The sequence below is a fragment of the Hippoglossus stenolepis genome, chromosome 20 (genome assembly GCF_022539355.2).
Source record: "Hippoglossus stenolepis isolate QCI-W04-F060 chromosome 20, HSTE1.2, whole genome shotgun sequence".
Taxonomy (NCBI): Eukaryota; Metazoa; Chordata; class Actinopteri; order Pleuronectiformes; family Pleuronectidae; genus Hippoglossus; species Hippoglossus stenolepis.
This window is the reverse complement of record NC_061502.1, coordinates 13734814-13752088: the sequence shown is the minus strand read 5'-3', so window position 1 is coordinate 13752088 and position 17275 is coordinate 13734814. Positions and strand designations below refer to the sequence as shown.

Sequence of the window (17275 nt, the reverse complement as noted above, 5' to 3'; positions counted from 1 at the left end):
GGGTTTTGCTCAATCGCCCAGTATTGATGTATTTGTCAGATACTCACCACTGACTAACAGAGCATGATTTTAGTTTTTCCTGTTCTGTCGTTTAAAGAGGATTTAATTTTTATTCCACATGTGTGTCGAAATCCGTTTATATGTAAAATGATGAACTAATTTCCAAATGTCAAAGGTTCCTGTAAATACCCCCCCCTCACTGTAACCTCTCACATTATGTATCCCTGCCACATCCTTTCTATCACACCCTTTTTCTCATAGCATCATCCTGTCATCCCTCATTCCGTCCACCTTGTCACCCCCGCGAACTCTCACCCCTCTAATATGTTGCCTCTCAACCCCCTCACACTGTACCCCACAACACCATCCCCCCGCTCTGCCTCTTTGCCCCCGACACTCATTCCTTCCACTTCACCCACTTTGCCATCTCTCCACCTGCCTGTTTCTCACTGCTGCTCATCTCCTCCACCACAACGCGAGGACAGTATGTACGTATCCGAGCATCTGCTCTCGTACGCTCTTTGTTTTGTTGACCACGTGGGCAGTGGACGGCAAGCGCTCGCCCTGGTTGTAACCTCTTTCTTTCTTTGTTCGTCCCTTGAGGTGGAATTGAATGCGTGGACAACATGTTCAATCCGTCTCTCTCCTTTCTGGTCTCCCCCAGTCTCAGTCTGCGAGCCTCCAGAGAATGCCAAAACAAGGAGCGCTTGTTGGAGCAGCGGTTCCGCACGGCCCTGAGGGATTTCCAGCAGTGGTTGGTCAACGCAAAAATCAGCACCGCCAAATGCTTTGATGTGCCACAGAGTGTCACAGAGGCCTCCGTTGCTCTGCAGAGGATCCAGGTAACAGATTTCTTTTGATAGTGGACACCTGGGAAATTCTTGAATGTATATGTCCTGAAAACATTGTTGATATTAAGTGTTGGTCCTGTGCAGTCTTTACAAGGATGTTTTTGCACCTGATGTTGTGGATGTCACTTGGAAATCCCACTTAAATCACTGCATTCAGCTACGACTGCATTTAATTTCAGTTCATTCCCGCAGGAAATATGAAGGACGTCGCCTGCTGTGTGTTAAATCAAATGTTTGTTATATTAATTCGGAAAAGAAAGTAGTAGAATGTATGTTCATGTTCATTGAAAATGTATTTATTTTGTTTATTTACTTGATTCCTCTGAAGTGGTTTCCACATAATACTCATTCATAATCTCATGTCTGACAACTACGACTCAGCTGGGCCGTGTAGTCTTTTAACCACTGACTATTATCCAGGTTTGAGAGTAAGTAGCTGTTGACAGTGATGTTAAGGGAGTGTAGTTTACTCACTTACATAACCAAGAGCTTTTAGCCTGTTGAGAGAACGAAATCAGCGAACGTCTGTCCTGAAATTCTTTTCATCTTCTTCTGCCTCAGGACGTCAACTGCTCCTTGAGAAGCTTTAAATCCTCCCACGTTTGGGTCCACGCTAAATCCACAGTTGCTAATTATAAACCAAAGCAATGTTTTAATATTTCATGCATGCATTTGTCGAGCTAGCTAGACAAACTTTGTTGCCAAAAAAAGACTCCGCTAAAAGGGAAACAATCCAGTCGTCGAAAAAATCTATCCTCTTTAAATGGACGATTGCTCAAGGGGGATGTCAGTATTGACAGGCACTCTGTCGAGTGTCCTCTGGTGGGCTTGTAGTAGAGGCGGGACCTGCCGTGGGCTGGATAAGATGGGAGTGGGCACATTTCCAAGAGGGAGAAGAGAGAGGTCCACAGCGGGGTCTCTCTGCCATTCTCTTCAAAAATATCTTGTGTGTCTCTCTTTCTGAGGACGCTCTGTGTCTTTTCTGGGAATCTGGCAGGTGTGACAGTCTGGCAGCCTCTTTAGAGCACCCCAGGACTCTGGCTTAGAGTCAGGTGCTTGTCAGTTAAGGTGGACGTCCCCACATCCGTGCACCAGACACTTAATTACCTCTCAGACACCTGACCACGACGACCACCACGTTACCACCGAGGAATAGTGGTTCCCCCGCAGTGAGCTGAGCCTGATTCTAAGACGTGAATATACACTTGTAAAGCACAGAAGTTGATTTTATTCCAACAGATTTTAGATTTTGGTTCAGTGATGACATGTTGTCAGCAAAACATTCAGTTGACAACGATGAAATAACACTGGTTTATTTGAAGATATAGTTTTCTGATACTATACTGTACAGGAGTTTTCGTGTTGTTTCTTCAGAAGTTTCTGCTCCGTTTTTGAGAATGAGAGAGAATGTCGTGGAGTGTATGGCAGCAGAGGAAAGGGAAACACGGAGGCGGTCATGTTTTATTTATTATTGACTTGGTGAGGAATGTAGAACAATGTTTCCACATGACTGACCTCCAGGAGGGCTGGAGTGGGAGGGGCGGGGGCATCCATTGTGTCACAGTTAATTGGTGGTATACAGTTACACATGGCAGACGCAGAACGGCGGTAAGTGTGAAAAAGACGTTGAATGGACGTAGAAGAGAAAGAGAAGAGAAAGGCGGATGAAGAGAGACTTTCTATGCCTGTGTGTGGCTGTACTGTACTAAGTGTGTGTGTGTGTGTGTGTGTGTGTGTGTGTGTGTGTGTGTGTGTGTGTGTGTGTGTGTGTGTGTGTGTGTGTGTGTGTGTGTGTGTCTGTGTAGTTGTAGCGTGCGTAAGTGATGTGCTGACTGCACAGATGGTGGAGTGGTCCCTGCTGCGCTACTGTCATCGACTCAGCTCTGAGGGGGGGTAGGTTTGTGTGGTGTGTGTGTGTGTATATTGTGGGCGTGTATAGACAAGCTATGTAAAAACCAACACATTTCAGGCTCGCTGCCTTTCCTTATATGTGATTGCCTGCCTGGGTCAGGCCCCTTCTTCTGCCCACGCATATGGAATTAGTAATGCCTCGGTCTAATTACTGCTTTTTACTCTGGGACACCAAAAAAATATCTGTGTCTATGGCCGTATGGATTTCAGTTACCCATCAGCCATTGCACCAGAAGAGAAGACAAAAAGACATTTCAGGTTGCCATTCAGGTCTTTTCTTTTTTCACCCCCTTTAACTTTCCCAGCCTCCTCCCTTTATGTGCGTGCATGTGTTAAATAGTCTCAGCTCCTTTTGTCTTTGTCTGCAAATCCCCACAGGAGTTCCTGAGTGACAGGGAACATGGCCAGGCCAGGCTGAGTACAGTCGGAGCCAGTGGGGAGCTGTTGATGGCCGTGGTGTCCAGAGAGAGAGTGGAGGGGCTCAAGGCCAAAGTGGCAAATGCGAGGGACGACTGGAAGAGCCTGATGAATAACCTGCAGATGAGAGAGGAGGCACTTAAGGTTCGTTCACACTTACTTTTATTTCCGTGTTGCTTTTTTCTCTGCTCTTAAAAATAAGACTTGGATCTCAGAGGGGCTATATGGTAAAATAAAGGTTAAGGTTGACTCTCTTGTGGATTTTAAATGAATGCAGACTTAGTATTTGTATTCAGTATGATAATGTTTGTCTACCTCTTTATTTAAACAGTTTATATACGCACACAAAGTGTTTTGGTATTTTGGTTTAATTTGATTCATTGTTAATGACCCTAATTCTAACCCTATTTCTGATCTGACAGTGTGATGAATAAATCATTTTTATTTTACTGTTAAAATTCCTACTTTATCAAGCAAATAACCTTTTTTCTAGTTGTATTTGAAAAGCTATATATCATATTTGAAGAGATATATATCATATTTCCAGAACCTGCAGTCCCAGATGACAGAGTTTGAGGCCAGTGCTGAACCTCTGCAGGATTGGCTAAACAGCACAGAGGTCAGAGTTCAGGAGAGCAGCGCTCGGCTCCACGACCTTCCAGCCAAGAAGCAGGAGCTCAGCAAACTACAGGTACTTTCAGCAGCTGTGTCTGTCTCTTCTCTATCTCAGGACCATTAACCTGCATTCCTCACAGTATCCCTCACATTTCTATTACATTTCTCCTGTAATTACTGTGGCTAATAATGAGGCCATCTGTTAGTTTCACATTATTTTAAAGCCACTCTCAAAGCAATAGGATTTGCGCTTTATTAGGATATCTTCATCCATCCTGTAGGATCCATTGTCCTGTAAATTACATCATGTCACACTGAGAGCACGCCTCTACAGTTCTCCTGTCAGCTGCTATCATGGACATCCTCTCATTTCCTCTCTTAACTCAAGTAAACCGTGGCATAAATTGAATATTAAGTCGATTTTCCAAGGACACTAAATAGTTGTAGCTCTCCATCAGATCCGGATCCCTGAAGTACAATCTGAAATCGGCTCGGAAAAGAGAAGGACCTAATTACATTTGTTGAGCACCACTGGATCAAAATAGAGCAGCGTCTTGACACAATAGTCAGAGGAAAAGTCCAGAAATCTAATTAATTCTCCCTCTGTCGCAGCTGAAGCGCAGCGTGGCTAAAAGGCCCTTTTCAGGATGCGATAACAGCCTCTCCGCCACGTCTGGCAGAGACAAAAAGAAAAAAAGGGAAGAGAGGCACGGAGCGTTAAAAAGATAAAACTGACAAAAGAGAGACAGAAAAAAAAAATATATCAAGCTCATCTCAAAGCTCTGCCCTTATCATTGTTGCTATTTTTGTATTGACTCTGTCGCCCGCTGTAGCACTTCTCCTGGTCGCCTTTTGTCTGGCCCTGCAAGCAATTACATTTTTTTTCCCCCAGCACCTGAAGTACAATACAGTACAAGCAGGCTTTACCTTTTTCAGATACTGTGTACAGTAGGCAGTATTTTTATCAGGCTTGTCTCCGCGCCCTGTTCTGTGCCGTCTCACTGAATAACCGTGTTTCTATTTAAAAAAAGAAACATCAAGAGAAATACTGCTGATGCTCTTTTTTACAATGTTCTTTTCCCTCGTCTTCATGCGTGTATTTTGACGTGCTCTTCTTCTTCTGTCTGTTCTTGTGGCATGTTAACCCAACCCTGTATCCCTCCTCTGTGCCTCTCACATCTCCTTCTATCTGTCTCCACACCACTTTTCTTTTGTCATCCCACAACCATCCTCTCCATATCTTTCACCTTTAACCCTGCACGCTCCAACTGTGCTCCCCGACATCCTACTGCTCCTTCATCTCCATTTTTCCATCTCCTCCTCCTCCTCCTCCTCCTCCTCCTCCTCCTCCTGTCTTATATCGGACCAGTGTGTTCTGGAAGAGATAGCCAGTCAGGAGGCAGAGCTGGGCAGGCTGAGGGAAAGCGCCCATCGTCTCTGGGAGGGACAAGCAGCTGGCAAGGGCTTCGTCCACCGTGTTTCCCAGTTGTCAGCACAGTACCTCGCCCTCAGCAACTTAACCAAGGTAACTCTGTCCCCACCTCGTCACCCTGTGCCTCATTTTCTTGTCCTTTTTATCTGTGTTTCTTTATGAGAAACGCTGCGGCAAGCTGAAATGTGCCTTGCTCGATTCATGTTCTCTGTTAGTGGTAAAACTATGCAGCCTGCTGTTCTCATGTTGCTCACTGTCGCTCTGTGTAATTTGTTGTGTCATGCACTTTTTCCCTAGTTGCACATCAGTCATGGCTGCTGTAATCGGCTTGCCCCAGGTGAAAATACTGCTCCGGAGAACACCTCCATATTCAGAGTAATTTACCTGAGTATCTATTTTTCACCTGCAACACGTCTTCATGGTCGTGGCCTCATCAACATAAAAAAAAGGCCAAGGCTGTTGAGCTTACCTTTCTGCGGTGAAGCACTTCCAAAATGCCAGGGCTGAAATGTGTCAGCCCTGGCACATATGAGGATCTGACCTTTCTGAAGCTGTCATTAGATCGGTCACACTCAATGTGATTTATTTGATACAGCCTCGAACTAAACATTGCACAGGGCGAGAAGCGCCGTCCTCTTACCACAGGACAATGAGAGTGCCCCAACAGTGATGAATGGGATTTATTTACTTTGCCGGCTAACTAGTGGAGAGCTATTTTTAGGTCCTCTTCCCTGCCAGACATGGAAACAGGAATGAAATCATTTAAAATTGCCCCTCGTCAATTGTTATTCTGGCTCTGCCTTTCTCCACGTTACCGTTACACAGATGTTGAAGATGTACAAGTGATGATTGTGTGTGTGTGTGTGTGTGTGTGTGTGTGTGTGTGTGTGTGTGCGTGCGTGCGTGCGTGCGTGTGTGTGTGTGTGTGTGCGCAGAGTTGTGGGGGTGGGAAAGTCTCCAGAGACGCCTGCGAGAAAATAGACTTGATTTTACAAACAGACCAATATGAAGACATTATTTTTATGATCTGGAACACACAGTTGTGTTCTTAATATTTAACTCAGTGCAGATGATAACCAATGTATGACTTGAAGAGTGTGTTAACAGGGCTGTGTTACTATTTTTCTAAAGGACAAAGCCTCCAGGATTGAACGAATCGTAGGGGAACACCGCCTCTTCTCTCAGGGTCTTAAAGAGCTGCAGGATTGGGTGTGTGAAGCTCAGAGGGTCCTCAGCACCTGCATCTCCGCCACCACTGACAAGGGCGTGTTGGAGGACCGGATGTTACAGCTGGAGGTAAGTGGGGGGAGAACATGGGTGCGGAATCCCATGAAAGAATATACGTCGACTTTCAGGAATTGGGTTATTGGTTAATATTAGACACAAAAAACTGTCCATGTCTCCCCCAGTGTGCAATGATGACATGTGTAGTGATTAAAGGAAACTAGCATTGTCTAGAAAGATTTTACATTCAAATGCAAGTACAGTACAAAAAGCATCCAGTCAACAGGGAAATCTGGTGGTGCAGAAAAGGACATTGTATTTAGATATTTGAAATAAGATCAAATAAGGCTACATTAAATTATAATTTTGTCTAGAAAACAAAACACAATTATTCATTTTTTGATCTCAGGTATTATCCTCTGTCTCTCTCTGCAGGCCTTACTCTCTGCTCGCCAGGAGAGAGAGATCCAGCTGAAGATGCTGCTGACGCGGGGAGAAGCGGTCCAGAGAAACACTTCTGCCGAGGGCGTCCCGGTGATTCGCAAACAGATCCAGGACCTCAAGGACTCGTGGGATTCCCTGCTCTCCGCCTCCATTCAGTGTAAAAGGTTGTGATCATGAACTGATCAATCTGTCACGCAGTTGATAAACGGGGCTGGGAACTGTCTGGTTTCTCTTGATGGATTCCAGTTAGTTGAAAGGGAACATTGAATTTAACTGTCGGAGCGTATAGAATGCACGTGTGTGTGTGTGTGTTTTTCTCTCTGTTGCCTGTGTTAATGTCATTATGTTGATGGTCACAGTCAACTGGAGGGCGCTCTGTCGCAGTGGACCAGCTATCAGGAGGACGTGGGTCAGTTTGTGTTGTGGATGGACCGTGTGGAGGAGACACTGAGCTGCTCGGACAGACAGTACTCGGAGATGAGAGACAAGACCGCAAACCTGGGAAAGACCAAGGTATCACATCCTGCTGATAATAACCTTAAGATTAAACTCTACCGGACTTCTTCTTCTTTTTTCTTTTTTTATACTTTTATAATCAAATGTCCTACTTCAAACTCACTCAGCTGCAGACATTTATACCCCAGAGCCTCCCAGTGGAAATAGATAAACTGCAGCGACTGTGTGCACGTGTTCTTATTCATTCCAGCTCCTCTATGAGGAAGTACTGAGCCACAACAGTCCTCTGGAGACCATTGCCACAAAGGGGTCCAACATGGCTGAACACTACACTACCCAGCAGGAAGTGCAGCAGCTGCAGTGTCGATACAACGCTCTGAAAGAAAAGGCCAAGGTACTTACCCTCAACATATGGTTTCATTTTTTTGCCTCTGCAGGCATTTGCATAATGGATGATTGTTGTGAAAATGTTTCTCCGAACACCCACTCCATGTCGCTCCACAATTAAATCCACTCACAATTATCCTCGAGAGTGTGACCCATTGTACAGTTTTGTTTTTTAAAGTCAAAGACAAACCTTTAAATACTTTGTTTTGTTTTAACAGCATTGCATCATGATGTCCAAAACACAATTATAGCTACATTTTCAGTTATACATACAGAAATGACACTGTCCTGTGCACCTGTAATGTTGAATGGGTTCCGGTAACGTCTCCAACCTGCCGTCTTGCAGAATGCAGTCGGTAAGGCCAAGAGTCTGGTGCTGGTCCACCAGGAATATCAAAGGGAGCTACATGTGTTTGAAGACTGGCTGGAGCAGGAACAGGCTTCTCTGGCCTCCTTGACCCACCGAGAGGGAAACGGGGATACAATAGAGAACACACTGCAACAGCTACAGGTACTAATACTGTGGATTGTAGTGTGTGATGTAATGTCCATAAACAGTGTGCAAGTGTAAAGGAAAGCTTCCATCTTCTTCCTCTCACAGCTCCTGCAGGATCGCTGCTCACACGGCCAGTCTCTGCTCTCCTCTGTGCTGACCAGCAGAGAGAGAGTAATCCCCTGGGGAATCCCCCAGATCGAGGACCGAGCCCTGGACACGGCTCAGAGAGAGTGGGGGGCCTACCAGGGTCGCCTGGAGGAGACCCAGGCCCAGCTGAGGGCGACGCTGACCAGACTGAGGCAGATGGGCCAAAGGTTCCTGAGCCTGGCCCAGTGGCTGGAGGAGCTGGAGAAGGTGGCGAACCTCAGACATCATCGGAGGTCGGACAGAGCCAAAAAAGAGACTCAGCTGAAGAAACTCCAGGTCAGTGAGAGACTGGTGCAGCGTCTCAAATTGGATACTTACAGTACTGTAGTACACAGTATACTCATAGGCAAAGTCTGTGGATTCCAGATCTACACTTTTGCTACATTACCAAGATGGCAAACGTGTAGGATGAGAAGTTTCAATTGTTTTAAAATAATCTTTTTTTGACATTTTGGATGCATGATGCGTGTACTACATGTTGCCATACATGTCAGTGTGAACACACTCACATTTGTGTATGGATTTACTTGAATTGAGACACATGGTTTCTGTAAAAGTCCAGATAAATATATGTTCCTGTAATGTTTTGTTCAACTGTTTTGTAATAACTGTGCATGATAATAATAAGCATGATTTAAAAAAAACACCCACGGATAATGCATCATGTAGCAATACAAGAATATGATAAAAAGTAATGATATAATGATATGTTATAGACTACACAGGTGGTTCAATATTTATAGAATAATTGCAGGAAAGAACTAACCTAATTCCAGTGGTTTTATTTACTCACAAAACCTCAGCTAATACAATACTATGCAAGGAAAATAGATTTTTTGGGGGGAAAATGAAAGTTATGAAGTGTCCCGAGGCCTTGCACCACAATACATCCCTTTCCTAACTCGTGTGCACACTCCATTCACAGCATGTGTTTGAGGAAAAACAGTGGTGGACAGAGTACATGCCCACTGGGTCTCCCCCCCTTTGGAGCACACTTCCTGCCAGTGTCAGGATGTCAGACAGTCTCAGTGTTTTCCTTCCCTATATTTAGAGGGACACACACACACACACACACACACACACACACACACACACACACACACACACACACACACACACACACACACACACACACACACACACACACACACACACACACACCTTTTGGCTCTATACCCCTGTGTTTGTTGACATTAATTTTATGAGGCTTCTTTGGGTTTAACCAAAACCTGATAACTCATACACACCTCTGTGTCCCTTGTGAACAGGGGTGTCTCGAGGCAGTGCTCGCGCGGCAGGGAGAAGTGGACGGCCTCTCCTCTCTGGCCCAGCAGGTTCTGGAGGAAACCTACATCAGTAGTCGTGTTAGCGTCACTGCCACTCAGCTCACCGCCCGCTACCACTCACTGCTGCTCAACATACAGGTAAGACACTCTGTCCAAAGGTGATAAGGTCATATCTGTATATTTACTCTGTGGATGTTTTTTATAGCAATAGCTGCTTTTATTCTTTATGGGTTTGCATCAGTTTTTCCGATGGATGGGTTCCATCAGGCCAGATGTGTGATACCCGTGAAAACTACAGTTGTATAAATATTTTGTGACATAGTCCCGAAATTCTAATTCCATAGAGGACACTGTTACCCACATCATTCGCTGTTATACCTACTCTCTGTACTATAATCGCAGAACAGTATCATTTCCATCATTATTTTAGGGTTAAAGAGCGGTGTTCAGGAAGAGTGATTTAACAAGCTGCTGATGGATAAGCGCAATACTGAATTTCCTGTCTACCAGATTATTTTCCTGGACAAGCCCCTACCTGTCATCATGCTTTTAGAATAGCCAAAATATAACAGGGCTTCTGCAGGGTTTAGTTCAGTTACATTTACAACCTTTTTAAAACCCATAGATTTTATTATTTTATTATTAATATATTAAAGTATATTGGAAAACTAGTAGGAAGGCTGAACACAATTAACTGTTGCACCGATGCCACTTAAAACATTTTCATTTATAACTTTACAGATACAAATATTTAAGGCCTTTTTTGGGGAAATTCAGTTATGAAGACTGAATCACTCTTGTGTTATGCTGTTTTAATCGTGGACACAGAAAACATGAACTTCTTGTGTATTGGCAGTGGCGCCTGCAGTGAGCTTTTCACACACGATTATCCTCTCTCACCATGGAATTTACTCCTGAGAGTTAGGACTTGGTTTCTGTAACGCTCCATTGAAGTTGAGCGTTTCAGAGTTTCGCCTGAGAGCCCAGTCTGTGTTGTTGTGTGTACTTGGATCTAGCCTCTCTATTTGTCTGCTCCTCTGAGGGAGACTAAAGTAAAATCAATGGGGCTACCCTGGTCTGGGGCTAAGGCTGTAATTAAAGACTACAGAAGGCAATCTCACACCCGGTGCCAGGAGCGGAAAAGCTTTGCCTGCACTACATTGATTTTTACACCTTTTAGTATCACATCTGAGAGATGTGTGTGTGTGTGTGTGTGTGTGTGTGTGTGTGTGTGTGTGTGCGTGTGTGCATGTGTGCAAGTGTGCATGTGCATGTGTGTCTCCCCACCCCTCCCTCACTTTGTTTCTCTATCTGTGTTACACCCACCCCTTCCTTCCCCTCTCAAACCCGCGCGTGCATATACTTACCATCGTGCCAACACACATGCGTGCACACATCATCCCTCTCCAGCCATGGATGCCTGCAATTACACTGTGTGAAGTGGGGGCCATGTGGGCCTGAGTTGGGAAGCTATTACCACCGTCTAGTCAGAAAAGGTGTGCACTCAGCACTCTCAGCTAATTGGAGGTTCTCACCACAGGATTTGCAAGTGGAGGGAATAATGTGTCAAACCTGCAAGAAACCCCTCTTCATCCTCGTGGTGTTATTGACTCAAAATCTCAGTCAAGTGAATAATGTGTCAAAAACATAAAGCCCCTCTCCACCTTGTCATGCAGCTATTGACTTTGAGCCGATGAAAGAGTAGAGGGGGGGAAAACGGATCTTTTCTGTTTTGATGGCTGATCAGAGGGGTTTTGGTCCTCTGTGGCCGGTGTTAGAACTGCTGGGGCAGATCTCGCCCCTTGAAAGGAAGATTCACACCATGTTTCCTGAATATTCCCCGGACGTGGCCGCAGAAACACAAAGAAGGCAGTGTTTGTCGTTGTAAGGTTATTCACCGTTATGTTCTTATTGTGAAATATGTTTATTTATTTAATATCAAATATATTATAGATACAGTTAATCAGCCATGTGGTCAAGTCTACTGCCTGTGAGGCCTCATGCACATAACTGTACATATATATTACTTTCATCCTGGAAAGTCCTCCATTTGCCGAATTTCTCCTTTGACTTTTTACCCGATAATTTTCCAGGACACCATCAAGCAGCTGCAGGAGGAGCTGAGGAGTATTGAAGAGGCAGAAAATCTTTGCATGTCGTTCACCGACTGGCTCAACTCGACCCAGAAAGGCTTCACGCTGTTGACTGATGCTTCTGAACCTCTGGACCGGGTCGCCATGGAGAAGAAGCTGAAGAAACTAGAGGTATGGATTTATTTACCTTAATATATAAGGTATGTTCTTTTTGGTTAGATAACTTTCAATTTCAAAATAGCAGTGTTAAACCTACATTTGTCAGTCAGGCATTTGGATATGAGATAACTTGGCATTGCGAGGATTATCCTCTACTTGGCTACTTCACCTTCCCTTTAATCATGGGGACGTGTGAGTAATTCTGAGACTCTGATATTCCTTCATATCTGTCGTTCTTGACATAGGTCTTAAATTTCATTCATTATGGTTTTAAAAAGTCATGAATTAAACGTTTTGAAATCTGCAGAAATCCTGTTAATACATCTTCCTGAACAGGTTGTAATAAATCAGTGCAGACGTTGGTTATTACCACGACAAACTGAAAAGGTAGCAAGTCAAAGATCCAAGCCAGAAAAAATGTCTGTTTGCAAAATCTCGTTTTCTGCCTCAACTATACAGGTTTCTTTGGGAGCTACGATGTGCTTGAACAGTAAAATATGCATGAACTCTCCGAAAGGCCAGCAGAACTCTTTACCTATAATATTTATGAGAAGATTCAAAGAAACTCGCTATAATAGCATAATCATAACAGTTTCTATTTGTGCTGTCTTGTGAAATTGGCATTAGCGGGAAGACGTCCTGCTGAAACACACACATTGCACAGCGCAAATCAAAGAAAATCACCACTATTGTTTATTTGGCATAGTTCATATCGAGTGTTGGGAGGATTAGATGAGTGTGTGTGTGTGTGTGTGTGTGTGTGTGTGTGTGTGTGTGTATCGATCGGCTCTTTATGAAGACAAAGCGGGTGCCGCTTTAGAGGAATTGGGTAGCAGGGAGCGACCTCCCACTGTGAGGCAGAGGATGAAGAAGCGCCGGTGTCAGGAGCCTGCTGGCACAGACACTGTAATTGATGCAGTGCCCTTACCGCTTCACAACTCTCACACACACACACATTGCTCGCCTCCAACATACCACAAAACCCATCCAAAGTATTAACTAACAAGCTGCAGCGAACTCTCAAGCTCATGAACCCTCTGTGATTTCACACAATTTTTTCCACTTCGTTTTTTTTTTTTTTACCCATCACTGCATCTCACACCTCTTTGTCTTCCTCACACACGTATCCAGAAACGCATTCGCGGACACACACACACACATACACATTTACAACACATCATCTGGTGTGGGGGCTTTGCAGTAATCCCTGTCTGGGATCGATGCTCGTTCTCTGCATAGGGACTAAAGATATGCTGTCACCACATGTGTCCTTCCAGCTCTGCAGATACAGACAAATTATCATTTTCCTGAAGTGAGAGCTGGTGTGATTACACATTGACACAAAGACTAGTTGTCAATAGCTTGTGTCAAGGGCCATTAACTGGGTTTGGACTTCGTTTGATATTGAGTTGGAACTGTCAGACAGCACCGGTGGGCCACATCAGCCAGAAATATGCTTCAATAACACACTTGGAACTTAAAGTAATGTGATAATACAGCACGTTAAGATATGTGTCCCATCATATTTCTTTATTTAGGTGTATTAGTTCATTTATTTTTTAATTTATAAATTGGTTTCTTTCATCCTGAGGGCTCGAAAAAGCATCTTCCAATCACTGACTCCTGTAAAAAAACAGGCAACAGGGCAAAATGCTAAAAAAATGCACAAAAAAAATTAAATGAAGGCTTTCTCCTCCTTCTAATTAATCCCCCCCTTCCCTTCCCCCAGCCACATTTTAATTTGATAAATGTTCAAGGGCATTTCTACCCAAATTTATTCTCAGATGCAGAGGGACACAAAGGTGAACTCCTCCATGTACAGAGTTCTTATTTGTTTATTAGAAATAATACATGCTTTTCATATTACCAATAGCAGCCATGGCTCTTCATAATTTAACCAATAATTTTGTGCAGGAAAGAATCGAGCTTCACTGTATGTTGCTGTTTTGCTGCAGTCCATACACTCAGAGTAACAGTGGCAGCAGTGTTAATAAACTGCACCCAGGGTCACCTTAGCAATGCTCTACCTCTGTTAGTAGATAATGATAACGATGAGCGTGGTTGTCAGTTGCCACAGTAGATGTATTACAGTTGATAATGGAGCCTGAGAACTGATGCAGAATAAGAAACAGCGAATCGCGAGCGCTCATCATTTACAGCGGGCGCACAAGACACTTGGCGTGGATAATAGGGGTTGACACGGTACAAGTTAATAGGATAAAGGGCTCACTGTCTCCAGGACCTCGTATATAATGTTCACTACACTGCACTGATTGTATCGATGACTGCTGCATTGTAGTATTGGCAGCCAGTATAGAAGATATGTAGTGACATGATATCAAGCAGTGGTCCATCCTTCCATCAATAACTAATTTCATCCAAAGATACGCTGTAAGACAAACTGAGAAAGTTACCAGTCGGGCTTTAATACTTTTAGTTATTATTTTGATGTAGATGCTGAATGGAACCGTAAAAATATCTATCAGAGGTTTGAGTGGTTCTTAAAACAGTCCTGGATCATTAGGTTTTGTGAGTAGAATGATGAACACGCCTGGAGCTTCTTATTAAGCAGCAAACACGGATGTGTGCAAACATGCACAGCTCTTGTTATATTCTATTATCAGCAGAAGTAGCTGGGGGTCTGGGGTTGTTGCAGTGTGGAGCGACTCTCGGCCGAAGCAATAATAGACGATGATGAAAGCTAGATGGCGTCCCATCGAGTGGATGTCTTGTGTGTGTGTGTGTGTGTGTGTGTGTGTAGGGTGTGTATTGGTTGCCCTGGAAACCCCTGCAGCTACCGTTGCCTGTTAAGGGTCCTTATAATTGGGTCCTCCTTTCATATTATTCACTGTGGTTTCTCCACACCATGACCTCCCAGTCTTCTCCGCACCTCACCGTGCAGGTGTCAGCCTACCTGATGGGTTCAAAGTCTTCCACTGCCAGGCCGGTCTGAGTGACTGGGGCAGCGCTGAAGGTGAAGGACAAAGACATTATGTGTTTGAATGTTAATCTCAAAGTCCTGGCAGATGTGATAGTGGGATTTTCTCATCTCACGTTTGGTAAATCCGTACAGAGGAGTCTGTTTTTATTTAATTCAGCACAAGATACCATGGCTTAGGGTAATTTAGTGTAAAGAAATGGTGATAACTCTGTAGCAGCACCCATGCTGAGCTGTATTTCTGCTCTCTCTCTCACCCAGGCTCTCCAGTCAGAGCTCCAGCATGGCCACAGCTTCCTGAAATCCCTGAGGGAGCGGGCGGAACAGGCAGCCGGCTTCCTGGACGAGACCGGAGCTGAGAGTTTGGGAGGGGAGGTAGAGGGTCGTCTTGCCCAGCTGGAGGAGCTCGCAGGCGGGCTGAGGCAGGAGCACAGCTTTCTCGATCGGGCCTTACTCCTCGCTAAGGAGTTCCAGGACCGGTACAAGGGACAGGCTCAGTGGCTGGTGGAGACGCGAGCTTTGCTCAACACCCCGGTGGAGCCCAAGGCTGAACTGTACCAGCGGAGAGCGCAGCTGGCTAAATATAAAGTAAAGCTATTTAATTTCATATTTTTTCTATCATGAGTTTAAAGGCCTACAGAGCATTGCATTAACGGCACATCCAGTAATTTTGGCAGCAGGACCTTACTGATGATTATTATCTTATTAGACCACATGAGTGTCCTTGTATGTCTCAGCCCTTTAACAATAACCATTGAATATATTTTACATAACTGCTATTTCCTGGAGAATACCTTTTTATATTCATAAAGGCCCGTTGTGCGCTTTTAAAAATGGTTGAGATGGTAGAACCCATTTGTAGAACGTTTATTATCCTTCAGTACCGAGCAATCATCTAACGCAACAGTAACTACGCATAATGTTGGTCGTTACTCTATACTAGATACAAAAGGTTCACGTTGTAGGTTTGTGTCCACAGGCTCTGCTGCAGATGGTTCAGTCCCACGATGGATCCGTCAGGTCAGTGGTGGAGAAGGGAGACGCTCTGCTGGCTTCGGTCCACTACCCCTCCATCAGAGACAAAATGAACAAACTGCAAAGAGACTACACTGAACTCTGTAGAAGAGCCACGGTGAGGAACTGGGCTGAGGTGACATGCAGGGATCTAAAGCTGTCCTTAATCTACAGATGTTCCGCAGATATGTAACTCGGTGCATCAGCAGCTGAAGATAATCAGTATATTTCTTTGCGTGTGCTCCTATGATGCAGGCACATGTGGAGAATCTGGACGGCCAGGTGAAGGAACAGGAAGCCTACCACAACGAACTGCAGGAGGTGGAGCGCTGGCTGCTGCAGATGTCCAGCAGGATGGTGACTCCTGATCCCAGTGTCGGGGGCAACTTGGAGGCAGCCACTCAACAGCTGGCCAGACACAAGGTGACCAATCACATGACACGGTGTTAGTACATAGGATGCATGTCGATTAATGAGCCTTGAGCAGAGAGCAGAAGTGCTTGCTTACATTTATTGTCAAGGAAGTATCATGTTTTCAACACTGAGGATTATGAGATATTTTAAGGTTTTAATGGATTATGAAATGTTGTTTTTAAGTTCAGTTTCAGTTTATTGTGTGAGAACTTGCATTTTAGTTTTTTTTTGTTTTTACAGATTTGATGTTAATGTGGATAAAATAAAGATATAGCCATTTAATTATGAATTAACAATATCTTGAAAAAACATTACAAGCTATCCTGTGATAATTTTATTTGTATTTAGGTTCATTCATTCAGGCCTGTGTGATACCACCAGTGACCTCACTGTGTAGTGTGGGTCTGTTCAAACTTAACAGATGGATCAGACTCATTCTGAAATATATCTATATGCAGATTTTAATAAATCGACCATGGAGACTCTCTCCAACGTGATCCCACTTACTTTGTGCTCCACAGGCCATCATGGAGGAAATAGCGGGCTTTGAGGATCGCCTGGCAGGCCTGAAGGAGCGCGGGGACCACCTGGTAAAAGGCTGCAGTGACCGTGTGCAGAGCCGGCTGAGACAGCAGGTCCAGGCTCACCAGCAAGGATCCAAAGACAGCTACTCTGCCATCTGTAGCACAGCGCAGCGAGTGAGTGAGAAGGAGGAGAAGAAAAGAGGGAGGGAGGGGACGCCAAGAAGGAGGGAGGGAGGGAGGGAGGGATGGGAAGCTGAGGAAGACATGAACTCAGACATGTTTGAAGCATTGAAATGGTACTTACACATTTACAGTGTAAGACATATGACATACTGGTACATTGGAGACACATGCATGCATCTATGGGTGTGTATGTGTCTACGGGTACATGCACAGACACACACATGCTTTACAAATCACCGCTGTTAATATTCCAACAGCCGAGGCATCCACTTAATTCGAACCCG

At 44.5% G+C, this 17275-nt stretch overlaps 1 protein-coding gene across 1 annotated transcript in view; it reads left to right on the top strand.

Moving 5' to 3' along the window:
- syne1a (spectrin repeat containing, nuclear envelope 1a) overlaps positions 1-17275 on the top strand; it is a 121422-nt gene that overhangs the window by 55527 nt on the left and 48620 nt on the right. The window contains 16 exon segments of the mRNA XM_047338193.1: positions 665-842; positions 3141-3323; positions 3727-3870; positions 5164-5319; positions 6358-6522; positions 6886-7058; positions 7254-7407; positions 7601-7744; positions 8084-8248; positions 8339-8656; positions 9649-9804; positions 11760-11930; positions 15118-15444; positions 15836-15988; positions 16126-16293; positions 16806-16982. Coding sequence (XP_047194149.1) covers positions 665-842; positions 3141-3323; positions 3727-3870; positions 5164-5319; positions 6358-6522; positions 6886-7058; positions 7254-7407; positions 7601-7744; positions 8084-8248; positions 8339-8656; positions 9649-9804; positions 11760-11930; positions 15118-15444; positions 15836-15988; positions 16126-16293; positions 16806-16982 — 2932 coding nt within the window.